The sequence below is a fragment of the Podarcis melisellensis genome, assembly GCF_964234715.1.
Source record: "Podarcis melisellensis genome assembly, chromosome: Z".
Lineage (NCBI taxonomy): Eukaryota > Metazoa > Chordata > Lepidosauria > Squamata > Lacertidae > Podarcis > Podarcis melisellensis.
Genome location: NC_138547.1, coordinates 15,800,302 through 15,821,196, shown reverse-complemented (window position 1 = coordinate 15,821,196; position 20,895 = coordinate 15,800,302). Strand labels below are relative to the sequence as shown.

General features: G+C 45.8%; 1 protein-coding gene and 1 long non-coding RNA gene across 3 annotated transcripts in view; one reads left to right on the top strand and one right to left on the bottom strand.

Moving 5' to 3' along the window:
* Positions 1 to 14,579, top strand: part of GPR107 (G protein-coupled receptor 107) — a 49,540-nt gene extending 34,961 nt beyond the window's left edge. The window contains exons 15-18 of one of the 2 annotated variants that reach the window (XM_081897102.1): positions 363 to 412; positions 4,916 to 4,999; positions 6,960 to 7,084; positions 10,865 to 14,579. In XM_081897102.1, the coding sequence (XP_081753228.1) occupies positions 363 to 412; positions 4,916 to 4,999; positions 6,960 to 7,084; positions 10,865 to 10,964 (359 nt within the window). In that variant the 3' untranslated portion in view covers positions 10,965 to 14,579. The remainder of the gene's footprint in view (positions 1 to 362; positions 413 to 4,915; positions 5,000 to 6,959; positions 7,085 to 10,864) is intronic. The other variant, XR_014164668.1, reaches the window with a different exon arrangement.
* Positions 2,723 to 4,709, bottom strand: LOC309361857. The gene is made up of 2 exons (XR_014164670.1): positions 2,997 to 4,709; positions 2,723 to 2,789 (listed from the first exon to the last, which is right to left on the bottom strand). It is a non-coding gene; the product is annotated as an uncharacterized lncRNA (long non-coding RNA).
* Positions 14,580 to 20,895: the final 6,316 nt, after the last annotated feature.

Sequence of the window (20,895 nt, the reverse complement as noted above, 5' to 3'; positions counted from 1 at the left end):
GGCATGGGCATGCACAGAGTATTATGGTACGCTATTATTTTCTACTTGTTCTACTTCCTTATATTTTGCATTTTCTAATTCCAGTGGTGATTGACGTTTGATAAATGACTTGATTGATATTTCTTGACTTCATTTCACTTGCATTCCTCAGAATGTGGGTTGTGGATAGGGGTCGATAAAAACTTTTGTGTGTTCATCAAGAGCTCATGGAACTCAGAGGTTTGTGTTTTGAGTCTCTTGGAGACCTTTGAGTTAAACAACAATAATTGCATAAATGCTACATTTTTCTCCCTTTGCAGACAAGCTTTTGCCACCTTGCCCCTCCCGTCTTCAACCATCCATACTTTCTCCTTTTTCCACAGCTGCTATTAACCTAGCAAAGCTGAAGCTGTTCCGGCACTACTACGTCATGGTAAGGAGTTTGACATGAGCAGCTGTGAGTGGGGAGTCCTCGTTGCTGGTCCCACACTTTGGCACCGTCTGACTAACCCTCCTCCACTGCTTCTGAACTGCTCTTGCTTGCTCATTGGGGCCAGGAGTAAGCAGCTGCATAGCCTCTTTCAATAGACGCCATGCTTTGGAGATCTCACAAGGAACCTCCTGTTGAGATTTTAGGCACTTCCCTTTCTGCAGAGGCAGGGAACCTATTAGGATGGCCCACCCTCAGAGGCTTATGGATCCAATGGGTTTCCAGATGGCCCTGAAGGATTTTCTGGCTGATATGACTGGCCCTCCCATCAAACCGCAACTCAGATCTCTAGAACATCTGAATGTCTCGGGGCATTGATACAATTGTCCCTGAGCAACCACTCCCACTATGTGGAGCCCACTTGGCTCCCTGGTATATCCCGGAGCATAGGGTGAGTAAACAAGTTAGGAGACGGCTGAAACACAAGTGTAGGAAAACTAGTTCAATGCAATTGAACACTTGTAAGGACTATCTAGTGGCAGTTAAGGCAGCAAAGAAGGCATACTCTGCTGCCGCAATTGCATCCTCATTGTACTTTCTGGCAGAGCTTTTCTGGGTAGTGCTGGGGCCTCTTACTGTCTCGCCCGAAGAAGGTTGCAGAACTGGTGGTAGCTCGCTGTAACTTATTAGCAAAGCATTTGTTGATAAAATAGCTTGCATCTACTGGGATACTGACTCTGAAGATGAATCTGAAGGAGTGTCCAGAGCACTGTCTAGTCCTGTTGTGTTGGATGAGTTTCAGTTAGTAAGGCTGAAGGATGTGGACAAGATGCTTGAATCAGTTAGGTTGACCACTTGCACTCTTGTCCCTGCTAGATAAAAACTAGCAAGAAGGGGACAGTTGGCTGGGCCAGGCAGGTGTCTCCTTGCTAGAGGAGGCAGTGGTAAAACACTCCTTAACAAACCCTCCCTGGATTTGGAAAATCTTGAGTAACTACTGGCCAGTTGCCAATCTCCCCTTCTTGGGTATGGTTTTTGAGCGAATGGTGGTAGACCAGATCCAGGCAATCTTGGAGGAAACTGATATTTTAGATCAACTTCAGTCAGGGTTTAGGCCCAGTTTTGTCACAGAAACCGCTTTAGTTGTCCTGTAGGGTGACTTCTGTCAGGAGAGAAACAGAGGAAATGTGTCGGTGTTACTTCTCTTCAACCTCTCAGCAGTTTTTTTATATCATCGACCATGGTGGCACCGCTTTGCAGTGGTTCTGGTCCTACTTGGATGGCCATTTCCTGAGAGTGATGCTTGAGGGATGCTGTTCAGCTCCATGGAGTCTTCATTATGGGGCTCCTTATCCCTCATGCTGTTTAGCATCTACATCAAACCGCTGAGTGGGGTCATCTGGAGCTTTGGAATGTGTTATCATCATTATGATGATGACACATAGCTCTTCTTCTCCTTTACACCAGCAAGTGAGGCAGTGGATGTCCTGGATCATTGTCTTGCCTCAGTAATGGGCTAGATGAGAGCCAGTAAACTGAAGCTCAATCCAGATAAGGCTGAGGCACTATTAGTGGGTAGTTCCCTAGACCAGATGGATGGGAGGTTGCCTGCTCTTGATGGGGTTACACTCCCTCTGAAGGAGTGGTTACGTAGTTTGGGGGTACTCCAGGACTCCAGCTGTTGCTTGAGGCTCAGGTGCTGTTGGTGGCACAGAGTGCCTTCCATTAGTTTTGGCTGGGGGCCTAGCTGCACTTCTATCTGGACAGGAGTAGCCTAACTTCTGTCACCTATGCCTTGGTAACCTCTCGGTTAGATTATAGCAACGTGTTGTGTGTATGGCTACCTCTGAAGACGGTTCGGAAACTTAAGCTAGTGCAGAATTCAGTTGCCAGGTGGCTCACTGGGGCAAGATGGTTTAAGTATATTACACCAATTCTGACACAACTGCACTGGCTGCGAATTAGTTTCCAAGCCCAATTCAAAGTGTTTGTTTTGACCTATAAAGCTCAAATGGCTTAGCATCGCAATTCCTCAAGGGCTGCCTCTCCCCATATAAACCGACCATCATCCGAGGCCCTTCTTTCTGTGCCTCCTCCATGAGAGGTCCAGAGGCTAGAAACATAAGAACAGGCCTTTTCTGCGGTGGCTTCATCTTTGTGGAAGTCTTTCCCTAGGGAAGCTTGCCTGGTGCCTTCCTTATATACTGTATTTTTCCATGTATAAGACAATGCTTGTTGCTAAATTTGTTTAGTCAGAAATAGGGGGTTGTCTTACACATGGATGATGAATACACGGGGTTGTTGTTGTTGTTGTTGTTGTTTTTAAAAACACTACTTGCTTTCGTGTGGCTGCCATGAAGAAGCTGCCGGAACTGCCAATCTTTTTACTTAGTACTTCCGCAATCTCACGAAATAAAGCTCAACAACTTTGCGTATCTTGGGGGTTGCTACACTGGTGCCGGTACTTTGAATATTTAGTAACATATCAAAGCTGTTCTGCTTGATGTTTAAAATAACGATTTCTTAATTTTGAGTTTAAAAGGGGGGGCGTCTTATGCATGGGGGCGTCTTATACACAGAAAAATACGGTATCTTTGGGCACCAGGCAAAAATGTTTCTCTTTAACTAGTCCTTTTTCTGATTAACATCCCATGTCCTTTTAAATCTGTTTGAGGAAGGGGAATTATTGGTTTGTTGTATTTTTGTTTTATTACGTATTTTGTGTTTTCGTTTTATATTTTTATGTTGTGAATTGCCCTGTGGCATTCAGATGAAGGGCAGTATACAAATTTAATAAATAATAATGCTAAATCTTCACTGACCTGGTGGCTTAAGATATTGTTGGGCCACCGTTCCCATCATCCCTGATCATTGGCTGTGCTGGCTGGGGAGCGATTGGAGTTGGGAGTCCATCCACATTGCAGGGGATTGCATTAGATGACCCTTTGGGTCCCTTCCAGTGCTACAGTTCTGTGATTCTGTGAACATCCGCAAGGGACCAGGGAGAACTGCTTTGTAAAGAGCCCCGGTTCCATATTGTCTGTGCTGATAGGGAGCAGATCTCCAGGGTCTCAGGCAGGGAACCTCTCCCACTCCTACCTGGAAATGCCCATGTGGATTGGACCTGGGACCTTCTGTGTGCAAATCATATGCTGTTAGAATTTCCAGTGTGCAGAGCATGGCTTGTGTCTCTTGCCAGAGGGTAGACTTCAGTTGCCGCAGTCACACACACTGAGATGCTTGTACAGTAAGAAAACAGCAAAGTTGTTTATTATAGGAAGCTTGTCACTTGGTTGGAAATGGTTTCAAGTTCTAAGCTAACTCACTAATCTAGAGAAGACAAAGACAGCCATGCTGCATCCTTTGTTCTCACAGAATAGATCAAAGATGACCTCTTGAGAGAGAGAGAAGGAGGAAATTGCAAACAGGATGCAGCCTAGGATGTATCAGTCTAACATTAAAGAGATAGGAAGGTTAGCACCATTGGTCAAAGGTACAGGGACAGTCTGGGAATCTGGGAGTCTGTTGCTCTGTTTTAACCCTGTGCAAAACCCTCTCAGCAAGCTCAGTGGCACCCAAACTTCCGTTGTGTGTGCTCTGCTACTGAGCTACCAGTGAAGGACAGACTGCCCTGACAGACCTGGAGAATGGACTATTAAATTGGTCCTACCCTGGTAAGTGCCTGGATGGGAAGTCTGCTTGGATGCCGCTGCCCCTGCCCCCCCCCCCCACACCATAAGTCACATTGAGTTTTCTGAAACGAGGTGGTTTCAGTTATAACTGTTGCCAAATGCCTTGCCTCTCTGGCAGGAGAAGAAGAATATGCTTGTTGGGCAGTCACTGCTTGAGGTAATTATCTTCCCTAGAAGGCACCAGCCCTTTGAAACACAAATAGGATCCATCAAAATTAGTAACAGATTGATTCGCTGTGACTCGAATGATCAGATGGAAATCAAGCGCTGCCATTCCTCCAATTCCACCTTTGTGAGAGGCATTCCCAGCTGACTTACAGATGCATAGAAAGCCCATCCATTGCACACTGAAATCACATGGATTCTCCCTAAAGAATCCTGGGAGCTGTAGTTTGTTAAGGGAATTCTGAATTTGAGCTATGTGATGGGGAAACTACCGTTCCCAGTATTCTTTGGGGGAAAGCCATTTGTTTATTTGTGTATTGCATTTATATCCCACCTTTATTTCCAAGGAGCTCAGGGTAGCATACATTGTTCTCCCCCTCCTCATTTTATCGCCACAACAGCCCTGTGAAGTAGGTTATAGGCTGGGAAGCAAGTTCATATGCAGTGAGTCCTAGCCCAAGACTCTGATCATTGCATCACACTGATTTTCATGTGCTTTAAATGTGTGTTGGGTGTGCTTTCTATGTACGCTGTGGCTCTGCCCCAAATCCCTGGCGAGATTTTGATTTATTGGTGGGGCGTGAGTCTCTCAAGGGCTGTGTCTCCGTCGTTCTGACTGCTAACACTGATCCTCTCCCTCTGCTCACAGATCGTGTGCTACATTTACTTCACGCGGATCATTGCTATTCTCATCAAGATCGCCGTTCCATTCCAGTGGAAGTGGCTGTACCAGGTACCCCACCCCCCACTTCAGCATGCTTCTTTCAAAGCTGTAACATAACATAAATCTATCATGGAAACCTATTCTTAAGCTTTGGCACTGGTAGCCAATATTTCAAGCCTGATGCTCCCCCCCCCCTTCCTGAAATGTTGGTTTCCCCCGCCCACTCTTTCCCCAGTTTTTTTTTCTTCCTGCAGGTTATTATACGCTAGGACTGAAAAGTAATTGCTTTATTGATCTCAGAACACACACATTCAAGAAATGCCCTTCAGACATTAATTGAGAACACAGAAAGGGTCAGGGAGAGATTATGGGGAAAGGGGGTGGGAACATCAGCAAGAAAAGCAAGCCTTAAATTGGGAAAAAAATAAATGAAAACTACCCATAAACCAATAGAGATAATAATAATAAAAATACTTAAGGGTAACAGCCTCATACCTGGAAAGTCTAAGAAACAAAAAAGAGAATTGTTGTAGTTTTGAAATTGGTTTGGTCCACCATCTCGATTAAAAATAGTGTCTAATTTTATCAGGACATAGATGAAAACCTGTTTGTTGGTCTTGGGAACCATCATGTAAAATTTGCTTACAGTATCTTAAGAGGTGTCCAAATGCATAGCAAATAGGCAGGCAACTTTCCAAAACATATAGTAGATATACAAATCACACTACGATTGGAGCATAAATTTTTAATGGACTGCATCTGATAAAGCTGTGTCAGAGCATCCAATTCACTGCTGACGATGGCAACACTTGCAAAATGTACGGAGGCATGATGGAAAGCCTTTGAACCAATGGTCAGGAAAAACTGCACCTTTGAAAACCTTTCCAGGAGAGATCATCACAGACCACAGCAAGCAGATGAAGTGATGGGCAGAGCACTATCTAGAATTGTACTGGTGGGGAAATGTGGCCACTCACACAGCAATCGACGGCACCCTGACCCTGCCTGTCTTGGAAGAGCTGGACGTCTCTCCCTCCCTTGTCAAGCTGAAGAGACCATCAACTCTCAGGCATGTGGTAAAGCCCCAGGACAGGAAGGATTCCCAACAGAAGTGCTGAAAGCCAACCTCAATTCCTCTCTCATGACACCTCCATGGCCGCCTCTTCCAATGTTGGGGGCAAGGATCCATGCCACAAATCATACACAACTCCATCATTGTGACCCTTTACTTTGCTTTGTCCTCTGGGAAAAGCCTTGTAGTTCTCAACAGATTACAGTCACTCACTGACAGGGTCTGTCCTGGGTCATTATGCAGCTTTAGAGCTCAGAGGTCAGCAGCTGACACGATTTTCTCACTGTGTCAGCAGCAGGAGAAAAGAGCAGAGATGCCTGTTGTGCATCGCCTTCATAGACCTGATGAAGGCCTTTGACCTCATCAGCCAAAAAGGACTCACACTGTGGCACAAGATAGAATGCCCACCTTAGCTCCACAAGATGATTGTGTCCTCCTACAAGAACATGTGTGGCACCGTTCAATATGATGGCTTATTCTTGGACACCTTACCTATAGCTTTATGGAAGTGAGTTTTGGTAAGCTTACAACCGCCAGGAGCAATGCCTCGATGCCCCATTGCATTCCACAAACGCTGCATCAGGAAGATTTTGGGCATCACATGGCAGGACAGTTTCAAACAAAGATGTGCTCTCCCAAGCCCACATTCCCAACATGCTCACACCCCTTTCTCAGTGACGTCTATGCTGGCTTGGTCATGTCCACAGAATGGAAGATGGCAGGATCCCCAAGGACATGTTCTACTCAGGACAGACCCACTGAAACTAACCAGCTTTTCATACCTGTGCTAGGCTAGACGGAACAATGGTTTCACTTGGATTAGAGTTGCTTCATATGTAAGCACATGTGATCGTAACTTCAGCAGTAGCTGACTCCATGAACTAAGAGCCCCCCATTTGGGTGGGCGTCCTGTTGCCTAGCAATCTTTTCCAAGTGCCCCTCTCTTCTTTGTTGCAGCTGCTGGATGAAATGGCCACCTTGGTGTTCTTCGTCCTCACCGGGTACAAGTTCCGGCCTGCCTCTGACAACCCCTACTTGCAGCTCTCTCAGGACGATGATGATGTCTTGGACATGGAAGCTGTGTAAGGGGCCTGTTTCCTTGTAATAATTTATATTAAGTTTTTAAGTATTGCTTTATACAGTACAGTTTTTTTTAAAGGGGGGGAACAGATAAATTAGGACTCTGCAATTTGTCTCTTGATTTTGGTGCAATCTGATTACAACAGATATTATGTGACTCTCGTTGCTGTTGGGTGCATCTGGAAGAATCGATGTTAGACATTGATTCAATCTCAACATTTCTGTTTAATACAGTCCCAACTCTCTCTCTTTCAAAAATTCAAACCCTTCAGTACATAATGTTCTCTGGAGCAGTGGCAGAAATGGCAGGAAAGGGGGCATCCCTTAATGTCACTTATGATTCCTCCCTCCCCACCACTTCAACAATTAATATATAATTTGAAACCCAAAGGGTACTTTTGTAGAGCAGGACTTCTACTAGAAAGGAAGACCAATAAATAGGGAGCAGTTACAATTGGTATATTATGACCCAAATCTTAGCTGACTCCACCTGGGACAAACTTTACATGATCCCTCATTCAAACCCAGGTGATTTTGAATGTTGGTCCACCTGGGAAAGGATTTGCAGCAGCAATGTGCGAAGCATTGCTACAATCTACTTTAGGCAATCCGGAGAGTATTTTGCGTATTGGGATTCTTGCCCAGCTCCTGTGGAGTCAGCCTGGCCTACATGGAGCAGCAAGGTGGGGAATTGGGTGAGAGATGTGTTGAATCAGAAGCTCCTAACAAAGTGGGTGGTCCCATGATCTGCTGTATCCTGTTAGGTCAGGAGTGGGGAACTTGTGGTGCTCCAGATGTGGTTAAATCTCCATCTCCTATCATCCCCAGTAAGTGGGGCCTATGTCAAGGGATGATAGGAGCTTGGAACAAGACCTAGGTCACAGGTTCTCATACCCACGTTAGATGTTTTGGGTGGCACTTGTTCTTGACTCATGTTGCCCAAGATATATGGTTCCAGATCCATTATCTAGCTATTTTTTAGTGTGGCAGACCCCACACTTTGGAACTCCCTGCCTATTGACACCTGGCAGCTGCCTTCACTTTATTCTTTCTGGCATCTCTAAAAGCAAGCCTATTCTGACATGTAGAACGTTGACATGTGTTTTAATCTGCTTTATAGCTTCACGTTGGTTTCATTTTTCTTTAAATGTTTTAAGCAGTTGTTTTTGTTTGCTTATTGTTTCATTGCTTTATACCTTTCATAAACCACTTCAGTGCTTTATTACAATCAGGTGGTTACATAAATCATATGAGATATCTAAAATAAATTGCCAGGCCTGTGGGTGAGGCAGGGGGCTGAATTTGATGGATGGGTCGAGCCACCCACCTGTCAAATCACCTGGCATCTCAATGGCTCTCTTTAGCATTTCAAAGGGACTAGCCTACAGTGTGAAAACAAAATTTGCATTCTTTGCTCTGCTTGCTTTTGGCTCTGGCCTTGTCCACCACTTGCATGTGGCCCTCCGAAAGCTGCCTTGAAGCAAATGTGGCTCTTGGGTTGAAAAAGGTGGGAGGTGGTGTTCCATGCTCCAGTTTCAGCCTTCCCCTGACTCTTGTCCAGTGGCTAAAGTCTTACACCTTTACTCCCCAAAAGAATTTTGGGATGATTGTCCTGTGAAATGCTCTGTGTCCCTGTCAGCAGGATCAAAGGTCTGTTTGCTGGCTTTATGTCCCCTGATGAGAATGATTCTTCTAGGCATCTGAATGCCGCAGATGTCTTGCAAAAGCTTTAAATCTAAACTCCCAGGACTGCTGACCTGTTAGAATTTTTCTTCCAAGGCTGCTGAGCCAGCTGCAAATAGAGTGTTAAAGCTTGGACATTTGTTGCTTGTGAAGGTGGTGGAAGCAAGGACCGAAATCCTCCAGTGCAGCCCTCCCTAGTCATTGCACTGAAGATCATTGACATGTTCATCATCAGTATTATTATTCATTTATTGCTCACCATTCACCCTAAGGTCTCCAGGGAGTGTCTTTGTGGCAGGGGGTGCAACACAACATTAGAAACAGTTGAAAGCAACTTATAACGACAAATATAAGGTGGGTCATGAAACGTACACTTCAAGTGTCAAGAGGTCAGCATCTTCAGCACCCTTTGGAAGCTATGCAGTGAAGATGCCAGGCACACCTCTGTGGGGACAGAGTTCTACCACTCAGGTGCCGCCACAGAGAAGGCCCTCTCCTTCATTTAATCCCTACAACAATCCTGTGAGGTTTGTTGAGAGTGGGGATTTGAAACCTCATCTCCCAGGTCTTAGACCAACACTCTAACCACTACAGCACACTCACTGGTTGCTGTCCAAAATATTGGGGTCAAATAGATTCCAGTTGGGGTGGGGGTGGCACTGTGAGCCTAGGACTTGCCGATCAGCAGGTCGGCAGTTCGAGTCCCTATGACGGGGTGAGCTCCCGTTGCTCAGTCCCTGCTCCTGCCAACCTAGCAGTTCGAAAGCACGTCAAAGTACAAGTAGATAAATAGTTGGGAAGGTAAACGGCGTTTCTGTGCGCTGCTCTGGTTTGCTAGAAGCGGCTTAGTCATGCTGGCCACATGACCCGGAAGCTGTACGCCAGCTCCCTCGGCCAGTAAAGCGAGATGAGCGCCGCAACCCCAGAGTCGGTCACGACTGGACCTAATGGTCAGGGGTTCCTTTACCTTTAGATTCCAGTTATTCATTTATTTTTCAGGATTGTGTATATGGTGTAATTCCATGTGGATGCAGTGGGGGGGAGGCACAGAGAGTTGCAGCCAACAAAGTTTTACTCAGAGTAGACCCATTAAAATCAATGTACCTCAGTTAGTCATGGTCATTTGTTTCAGTGGGTCTACTCATGAGAAGGGGTGATATTGGATGCAACCCAGAATTCATTCAGGCGGTCTTTGCCCCTAAAGACCTGGAGAACTCTTGCCTGATCTTCTGTTTGCTGAAAGGAGCAGTGCCTTGACAGGAGTGGCTTTCAAAACAAATCCAAGGCTACTCCTGCCTGATGTTGATGGATGATGATGAGTTCTTTGGGCTTGCAACTCCCAGAGGTGTCATTGTGTTTAGCCCATTGCAACGGAAACCACAGAAGTTGTCTTGTGGAGTAATAGACTAATCCACAAGTGGGGTGGTTCTTGCAGAAGCTAACTGCGGTATGTGTAATTTTTGCAGAGAACCAAGAACATACAAATGAGAGTCAGCATGGTGTAGTGGTTAGAGCGGGACCTTAAGGTGAAGAGCCAATAATTAATAATAAAAATAGTGCAGTAAGCCCGCAACCTATGTGGGGGTTACGTTTCAGAGATGGCTGCTAAAGCCAAAATTGTGTATTTTCAAAACAGATTGGGTTCAATGGCAGGTGAGATTTCCCAGGTCTTTTTTGCTGGAGACCTGCCCCCTTTCCACCCCCTTTCTAACATATATGATATATTGTTTGTTTCTGTACGCAGCTTTCAGATATTTTTTTTTGGGGGGGGGGAATGCTTTTAAATAAATAAAGCAGCTTCGTTGAGTCTAACCCCAGCTGGGAGAAAGGGGTGGGGAATGGGGTGCAGGGAATGCTTTTACTTGTGGCACGTGTGCCCGTGAGTCCTTTGATGGCAACCCACAGATTGCCACATCTTTTTGATGTGCACTCTTTTCTTTTTTAAACTAAATTATCTCTCTTGCAGCCAGGAATGGGTTGTCAGCGGGGGCGGGGGGGAAAGAGCACTTCCCGCCATGCAGCCCTGGTTGGGGCAAGAACAGCACTGAAGTGTTGCCTTATCTCTGAGTGATTTTTTTCTGCTGTCCTCCTCCCCACAGGGTGACAACTTCGGGGGTCATGGAAGGTATGAAGAAAGTCAAGAAGGTGGTCAATGGCTCGTCGTCGGAGCCCCAAGGCGAGAGGGAGAGTGCTGCATGATGGAGTCAATACTTTCACCACCACCTCCGTTTCCTCTTCTCTCCCTTCTGCGCCCCCCACCCCACCCCCAAAATTAGGACAAGGCAGCACTTTCAGATAAACTTTAATTTATTGATTTTCTGCTTCCCTCAACAGAAGGGGAGCGAGTTGAGTTTCCTGATACGGGAACTGGAGAACATAGGGCAGTGGGAAATGGCGGCCGGGGGTGGGTGGGGGCAAAATCCTGTGCAAAATTGAGAGAGAATCACAATCCTGCGTATTCATTTGTCCTGAGGATTTGTTGCTCTTCTAGAGCCTTGCAAGGAAGCTCTCCTGTTTTATGGTGATGGCAGATTTGTTTTAATTTTTTTAACCTTTTAACATTTTTGCTAAAGTTTTTTAATGCTCCTCCTGCTTTCTTTCGGAAACTTGACTGTGAGAAAGAAAATAGAACCATCGGTTCTATTTGGCTCTTTGGGACACAACTTCCAAATGTGAAAAAACCTGGTGAAAGTTGTATATGTAAAAGTATATATGTATATCTATATTTTATATGATGCCTTCTGACATGCACCCCTCCCTGCAATGTGTAACCTTTTGTGTGTGCTGGGGAGATTTGACAAAATGGTTTTAAAGGTGTTGGGTGTGGCGCAGGGGAGATCTTTTGGGGTTTACTTGTAAATGTTGTGCTGAGTTTAGGCATCTTTTTCTCTCCCCCTTTTTCATTTGAATGGGGAGCAAATAGGAATTCTGCCTCCAGATAGGAATAGGAATGTTTTCTTTCTTTTTTCTTCCTTTTTTGAGACCAAGGCTTCCTTTCTACCCTCTTTAAAGGTGTGGACCAAAAAGCTGGGTCCCATTTTGACTCTATGCAGTTCCCTCAAGGGGTTCCGAATATGTGCAATGGAGTGGGGGGGATATTCACTGAATTATTATTATTATTGTTATTATTATTATTTCTTCTCCCCCTTTGCTGAAAAGTGGTGAGGTCAGGTTTCAAATCCCCGCCCCAAATAAATTACTGCATATAAGGAGTGATCCATGAACAGCTGCTCCTAGAGGGTTTCTTGGCTAGAGGATCGGTGAAGCCGAGCTCTCCAAATTCTTGGGAATACTCCCAAGAAAGGAATCCCTACTGCTTGCTTTCATATGTGAAATGGGGTGATCCGCAAGCAGTGCAAGAAATCTCTCATTGCATTGAGAAAACAGCCCGAGCAGGTCTCTGACCTCACAACAGAAATTCTGTCTTCACTCTGTGAAGAGAACATCAGCCTTTTCTCTTTTTTTGCTTATGCATTGTGGGCTAAAAACCCCTTCTCCCTCCTCTCCCAATGCCCCCTTCTCCACCTGGCTGGCTTGGGGATAATGCGTGGAAATTGCATTGCCCTTGGGCAGAGCAAATGTGAGCTGGCAAAGCGGGTGAGCAGAGAGAGAGTTTGTTCACCTGGCAGCTGGAGGGACCCCTGGGGTCTCCAGTCAGGAAGATAAGTTTGTCTGAAGGGTTGCTAAAAAAAAGCTGCATCCTACCATTTAGATGTGCTGGCTTCTGGAAGAGCGGGATCAACAAGTGACCTGCTGTGGAATCAGAAGCCATGAGGTCCTAAGAGCCTTTCTTCTTGTTTACTGTGAGTGAGGTCTCTTCAAACAGCAGCTGGCAGGTCCAGAAGTGTCAATACGTGTCTTCTGTGCTCATCCAAAGTTGTGCTCTCTCCCAGAGTTTGCATGAAGGACACACAAAGCTATCTCAAAGAGAGGCAGGGTATTGTCTTCCCACAAGAACAGCCCTATCAGCCTCAAGATGCCATTGGTGTTGAACTCTGCCGCTCAGATATTTGGTGGGGCAACTGGCCAGGATCATAGCATCTTGAGCTCTGGTATGGCTTGCCCACTAAGGGTTCATTCAGCAGTCATCAACCTTGCTTCGGCCAGCCAGAATCTCCCAACTTCAGTCAGCCCATTAGAAGTGGCAACGTCAGTAGTTTGGGTTGAAGTTGAGGAAGAGGCCATCTTTTGACACTACAATCTCCACATATCCCACTCCTTTCCTTGTCTTCCACCTATCCATCCTTCCTGCAGGATGAAGGAAGGAACTGGACAAAAAGCACTCCCCCCCAAAAAAAACGCACCCCATACCTCTCAGTAGCATAGCGCTAATGCAAATGTTCCACCAGGGAAGGATTTTTCCTTGTCCATTGGAACATCCTCCCCCTACCGCCACAGTATGCACCCCTAAGTCTGTTACAGAGATTCCCCTGATCCTCTGGCGCCAATCTGGGGACAGTGCACAGCTTTTATAGGAGGAGGCAGGGGAAAGTCCTACTGTACAAGTAGAAATCATTCTGCTAACACAATTACTTAGTTGGATGCTCTGGGTTGAAGCTTTATAAGGCTTTGGGTCCAGCTGGCCTGTAAACGGAGGAGAGATTGCAAGAACAAGAGCTTTCCATTGGGCTGAGAGTGGGAAGTGTTTCTTGGCCTGCAGCAGAACAGGAGCTGGCAAATACAAGTATGGGGGGTTCAGTCAGTCACTCTTCCACTCGTCGAAACCCGACGCTTTTAAATGTTGTTGACTCTGAATCATACTATTGATGTTTTTTAAAAATGGGCAGGTTGTTTTGCGGGGGGGGGGGGAGTGGATGACTCCCCCCTCCCAACTGATGTTTCATCTTCATCCTAAAATGAGCTCAGCCTTCCTCTCTATGTGCTTCACCCACTCCTCTCCTTGACAGCCAAATCTTTTGGACAAGCAGCCAAGAGAGAGTTTTCTCCACCCAGTGTCTTCCCTTCAAATGATGAGCCCACTGCTTAAAAAACCAGGACTGTGTCACTTTTTTAAAAATAAAAAGTATTCCTTTTTAAAGGTGGGCAGGAAGAAGGAACAGCTTCTCTCGCTCCCAGTTCCTCCTTTCTCCCTCTGGAATCCATTGTGCAACTGCTCTAGAACCTATTATGTGATTGTGCTGGAACCTATGTTTTCTTGCAGTGAGCACTCGTACCAGATGTGTCCTCACTCCCAGTGGAGATTTTGGCATCTCACATTGAAAAAAGGAGCTTGCACCATCCACATCAACCCAGGGGATAGTCCTGCTTTCTTTTTTAAAACACCTGAAGACCTGTGTAGTTGGAGGACCAGTTGGGTAGCTTAGCAAAGAGACTTGGTTAATCTCAGAAAATAGGTCCGCATGATTCCTGATTTATTTATTTATTTGTAACATGGGCTACACCTGTACCCCTCCGGATGTTTTTGGACTACAACTCCCATTGTCCCTGGATAATTGGCCTCGCTGGCTGCTGGGAGTTGGAGTCAGATAATATCTGGAAGGTCACAGGTTCCTTCACCGCTGGAACTTTTAGAAGTTAAAATAATAGATCCTTTTTTCAAAAAAAGAAAAAAATAAAGGTGTGTGGTTTATTTTATTGGGTGCTTCAAACATCTGTGTATTCCTTCATGAATCTCTTCATGTTTTAAAGTTGTTGTTTTTTAACCTTTTATCAAAATAGATATATGAAATGGCAGTATTTCTGTAAAGGGGAGCAGGGGGCAATACCAATCAGGGGACCTTTTCTCTCTCTATGTAATGTGGTTTTTCTGATATGGAAGAGATGTACAAAATAAAAGACTTGATGACTAGGAAACTTTCTCCTGGGCTGCTTTATTTAAAAATTGACTTCCTCCTGCGCTGGGTTGAACTGCTGTGAGAGACATGGTTCATATTGATATATCCTATAGCCAGTACAGGGAGTGGTTAAATGAGGAAGGGGGTTTTCTTTTTAGGCGCTGCTGGTGGGCTTCCACAAGCATCTGTCCAGCCAGTGAGAAACTGGATTCTGGACTCAGATTTTTTTTCTTACTCCCTCTTGGTTGCACTAAAGCATCACAGGGGACAAATAAAAGAAAGTCCTTCTTCACTCAGTGCATAGTTAAACAATGGAACTTGTCTCCCCTGGAGGCAGTGGTCACCACCAATTTGGATGGCTTTAAAAGAGGATTGGACAAATGCATGGAAGAGACGAATATTAATAGCCACTAGCCACAATGGTTCTGCTCTGCTTTTGAATACCAGTTGCTGGAAACCACAGGAGGGAAGCATCCAATTGCGGTTGAATCCTGCTTGTGGGCTTCCTGTGGCCACCTGGGTGGCTACTGAGAGAACAGGATTCTCAACTAGATTGGCCAGCAGGGCTGTTACGTTCTGTCTCCACTGTCGGAGGCAATATGTCTCTGAACACCACTTTCTGGGAATCTCAAGTGGGGAGAGTTGTTGTTTCACCCAGGTCCTGCAAGTGGGGCATCTGATTGGCCACTGTGAGCTGGGTGGACCCCAATGGACTGATTTAGTAGAAGGAAGGGTCTTTACATCTTTTGATCATGCCTAGTAGTTGTTGATAGCCTCATCCTCCATTGGACAAGATGACCCTCAGGGTTCCCTTCCAACTTTACAATTCCATTATTCTATTATCCTTTTAATTGTGCTTGTGTGTATATCCTACTAAGTCTGTCCTGGGTTGCTCACCATTCTGTGACGATCTGTGTGTTGATTATCCCTTGGTGTAATATCTTCCTCCCCCCTCAAATGCCCTCATTTCAAGATGTTTGGCACACCTCCCTTCCTTCAGGCTGATAAGCATCTTCATCTGTATTCCTGCCTGTCAGATAATTCCGAACTAGGGCAGCACAGTTTTTAATCAATTCTTTTCAGTGGCAGTGTTAAGGACCTCCCCCGCCTTCCCTTCTCTCTCTTACCTTCCCTTCTGCCCTGTTTGGTGAATTTCTGCATTTGGAAATAAGATTGTAAGAAGTGCCTGCTGGATCAGGCCTGGTGGGCTGATGGGAACTGGTGTTCTACATTAGAGAGAGAGAGAGTCGCCTCTGATCTAAGAGGTGTTCCCTTCAAGGAGCAAAAGGCAGCATACATTATGCTCCACCTCATTAAATCACAGAACAGACTTCTCACGTCCTGGTGGGATGACCTTCTCACCCAGGCTGGCCACTGGATCCTCCTGAACAGGAAAAAACAAAGTAGGACTTCAACTGCTTGAGTGACAAGAAGTGACACCTGATTTTCTTGGATCTTAGATATTTAGATAATGGCCAGAGGGCCACAGGTTAGAAGAGACTGGGCACATAAAGGTAAAGGGACCCCTGACCATTAGGCCCAGTCGTGGCCGACTCTGGGGCTGCGGCGTTCATCTCACTTTATTGGCCAAGGGAGCCGGGTCATGTGGCCAGCATGACTAAGCCGCTTCTGGTGAACCAGAGCAGCGCACGGAAACGCCATTTACCTTCCCGCCGGAGCGGTACCTATTTATCTACTTGCACTTTGACGTGCTTCTGAACTGCTAGGTTGGCAGGAGCTGGGACCGAACAACAGGAGCTCACTCCATCATGGGGATTCGAACCGCCGACCTTCTGATCGGCAAGTCCTAGGCTCTGTGGTTTAACCCCCAGTGCCACCCGTGCTTATTTACACAGCCTGTAGTTAAGCTATGGAACTCACTCCCATTCAGGGGTGCCAATAAAATATTGGGGGACCCACGGAAGCCATACCCAACATAATCACATGACGCAGTGCAAAGACACAGTGCATAGACACAAATATTTTATTGGGGGAGCGAAGGCACCTCGGTTGCTAGGAGTTGGCTCCTCTGCTCTCAAAGGGGGCAGTTATGGCCACCAACATGGATGGCTTTAAAGGAGAAGGCTATTGATGGCTACTAGTCATTATGGCTTTGCTCTGCCTCCATAGTTGAAGGCAGCAATGCTTCTGAATACTAGTTGCTGGAAACCACAGGAGGGGAGGGTGTACTTGCACTTGAATCCTGCTTGTGGGTTTCCCACAGGCATCTGATTGGCCACACAGAGGGGGATGCAGGAGTAGGAGGGCCACTGGCCTTTACCCAGCAGGTGGCTCTTATGTTTCTCAACCCCAGTGTAGATAGACAATCCTGAGCTAGATAGACTCAATGTAAGAGGAGGCCTGCATTCTCCACCACTTTTGCTTCTCGTCTCACCACAAGCTTTTTCTAACCCGCCTGCCACCCACCTGGAGTCACGAGTCACCGCAACAATGCGATGGCACATTGTGTCATGAGATGACACATGACACAGCTGGCTGTCAAATGCTTCAGATTACGAGTCAGGATATTGGCAGGTGGTAAATTTCACAAGAGCCTTGATTACTGAGTTACAAGGAAGGACATTAGACGTTCCCAGAAGTTAGAATTGATCAGGGAGGGAAATGTATGTACTTTACTCTGGAGTCGCGCGACAGCAGTATGAGGTCTCAGTCCTTTGGATCTGAGATTAGCATAATTGCTCCTTGGGTTGAACCTGTTGAATATTACTCTTTAGATAGTGTCATTAATGTGAGCAGAAACCTACAGAGGACAGGGCTGGGTCTGCAGCTTCATTAGCTTAACAATCAAGCTTTGACTAGCTTTGAAAAGGCTCATAAAAAAGCAACAAAAAATAGAACCTGCCCACATTACTCTGACACAGAAACATTGCACATGCACTATGTAAAATAATACTGAATGTTCTCGAGAGGAAGCTGATAAAATGTAGGTTGAACAAGGTAACCATTTGGTGGATTTGTATCTGGTTGACTGACCGAACCCAAAGAGTGCTCATTAATGGTTCCTCATAATCTTGCCAAAAAATGACAAGTGGGGTGCCATAGGGTTCTGTCCTGGGCCAGCTGTTGTTCAACATCTTTATAAATGACTTGAATGCAGGAATTGAGGGGATGGTCATCAAATTTGCAGATGACACCAAACTGGGAGGAGTAGCTAATGCCGTGGAAGACAGAATCAGAATTCAAAATGACCTTAACGGATTGGAGAACTGGGCTCAAGCTAACAAAATGAATTTCAATAGGGACAAACATAAAGTTTTTCACTTAGACAGGAAGAACCATCCAGATGCACAAATATAGGATGGGGGACATCTGGCTTATCAGCAGTACATGTGAAAAGGATCTAGGGGTCTTGGTGGACCACAAGCTTAACATGCATCAACAGTGTGATGTAACAGCAAAAAAAAAGCTAATGCTATTCTAGGCTTCATCAACAGCAGTATAGTGTCCAGATCAAGGGAAGTAATAGTATAACTTTATTCTGCCTCAGTCAGACCACACTTGGAATACTGTGTCCAATTCTGGGATGTTGACAAGCTGGAAGGTGTGCAAGGAGGGCAACCAAGATGATCAAGGGTCTGGAAACTCAGCCTTATGAGGAGCGCTTGAAGGAGCTGGGTATGTTTAGCCTAGAAAAGAGGAGACTGAGAGGAGATATGATAGCCATCTCTAAATATCTTAAGGGCTGTTAAAAGGAGGAGGGAACATGCTTATTTTCTCCTGCTGTGGAGGGTAGGACTCCAACCAATGTCTTCAAGTTGCAAGAAAGGAGATTCTGACTAATCATTTGGAAAAACCTTATGGCAGTCAGAGCTGACAGTAAGAGCAGTGGAACAGACTCCCACAAGAGGTGACGGACTCTCCTTCCTTGGAGGTTTTTAACAGAGGTTGGATGGCCATCTGTCAGGGAGGCTTTAGTTGAGATTCCTCCATTAAGGCGGTTGGACTAGATGACCCTTGGAGCCCCTTCCTACTCTACATTTCTATGATTCTACCCCTCTTCTCTCCACCCCCCTCCAGCCCTCTCTTCTCTCCCAACCTGATACTGTATACAACATTAAAGTCTCACGTCAAGTATAACTTGATCTGTAGAAAGACACTATGAACTGAAAGCAGAAATGGTGTATGTACTTCTGTAAACCAAGAAAATCGTCAATACAAACATGGTCAAGGGGATGGAGTGACCCAATGAGGAAATGTTCCAGTGTTTGGGACCTTCTTGGTTTAGAGAAAGAGGCATGATTGAAATTATGCATGGTATGCAGGAAGTGGACAGAGAGCAGTTTTTCTTCCTTCCTTATACAGTGGTACCTCTGGATGCGAATGGGATCCATTCCACAGCCCTGTTTGCATCCTGAAGTGAACGCAACCCACGTCCGCGTGTCTGCATGTCGTGATTCGCCGCTTCTGTGCATGCGCGTGATGTCATTTTGAACATGTGTGCATGTGCGAGCGACAAAACGCACTCTGTTACTTCCGGGTCGCCGTGGAGCGTAACCTGAAAACACTCAACCTGAAGCACATTTAACCCGAGGTATGACTGTATACATGATTTGGGGGTGTCCAAAGAAGCTGAATGTTTGAAGACTCAGGACAGACAAAATAAAGCATTTCTTCAAGTCTCTACTTTGGCATTACCTATTTTAATGAGCCTGGGATAGCTCAGTCAGTAGAGCATGAGACTGAATCTCAGGGTTGTGAGTTTGAGACCTACCCTGAGCAAAAGATTTCTGCATTGCTGGGGGTGGGACAAAATGACCCTTGTGATACCTTCCAGCTCTATGTTCCTATGCAGCACATGGGTAAACTACAAAAATTGTTCCTGCAAGTGCCAATTAGGGCTACCAACTTGGATGGCTTTAAAAGGGGATTAGACAAATTCACGGAAGAGGAGAGGGCTATCAGTGACTGCTAGTCACAGATACCAGTTGCTGGAAGCCACAGGAAGGGAGAGTGCTCTCATGCTCGGGTCCTACTTGTGGGTTTCACATTGGGGCATCTGGTCAGCCACTGTGAGAACAGATCGGCCAATGGCCTGACCCAGGAGGCTCTCCTTATGTTCTTAATTTAAAATTTAGGGCAAGGGGGATATGGAGGAAAGGGGTTTGTGCCACACCAGTGTTCTGGGGGACAGTTCCCAGCGGAAGGGGTGACAATATAAAGAGTACAGTTTCTCTTAAGGCAGCAGAAGGTCTTTGGGATGCCTGGAGGTACAATAACATTGCAAAAGAGGCGAACTCTGCCAGTGTTGTCCTTGGCTTCTTCCCGGAGGCCAGGAAGGGCTGCCGAAGGCGTCTCTGGCTGCTGTGGTCTGGAACTGAATCATCTGGGGCAATCTTAAAATAGCCCTCCTGTGAGGTTGTGCCTTGCCAGTCAAGGAGTGGATCAATGGTGTGTCTGCAGATTGGAGACTGGAGGGGGCTTTCAACGGGCAAAGGAACCGCTTCTCAAAAAAACCAGGGGGCAGCAAAAACAGCCTTTGCGTATTGCCCTGAAGGCCCAGCTGGCATGGTTTTAAAATGGATCCTTGAGATCATAGATTCATAGAATTCTAGAGCTGGAAGGATCCCAAAGGGCCATAGAGTCTTTTGCAAAGCAGGAATATCTATATGCCCAGCCCATCGTTTAGCTGCTCCTGCTCAACAGCACTGCCCTAACTCATCAGCTGCCCACCCAAAGAGTACTTTGAGAGATATGGTTGGGACCTGCCACAAAATCTTGCAGTGGGTGTTCCTGTTCAGGGTACCAGTCAACCAAATGCCCTCTTTCAATATATGCTATTCTGTCAGTTCTCCCACATGCCCAGTTCAGTTTTCCATTCTCCCATTCACAAGTGCTTCATAATCAATGACTACTTAGTACACTCAGTCCTCATTGGGCTGTCTGTCTGTCTGTCATTTTATTTATTTTATTTTATTTTGTTAGTCCTTATTATGAATGACAAAGGCACCGTTTAAAAAATGTTGCTGCATTTTGTAACTTCATGTTATTCTTTTTTCCCCATGAGTCACCTTGAGCATTGTTTTTGACAGAAAGGCAGTACAGTGGTACCTCAGGTTAAGAACTTAATTCGTTCTGGAGGTCCGATCTTAACCTGAAACTGTTCTTAACCTGAGGTACCACTTTAACTAATGGGTCCTCCCGCTGCCGCCATGCGATTTCTGTTCTCATCCTGAAGCAAAGTTCTTAACCTGAGGTACTATTTCTGGGTTAACGGAGTCTGTAACCTGAAGAGTCTGTAACCTGAGGTACCACTGTATACTAATCAGTGGTGTTGTTTCCTTTGGGGCATCTATGGGAAGAGGCTGCTGGCCTAG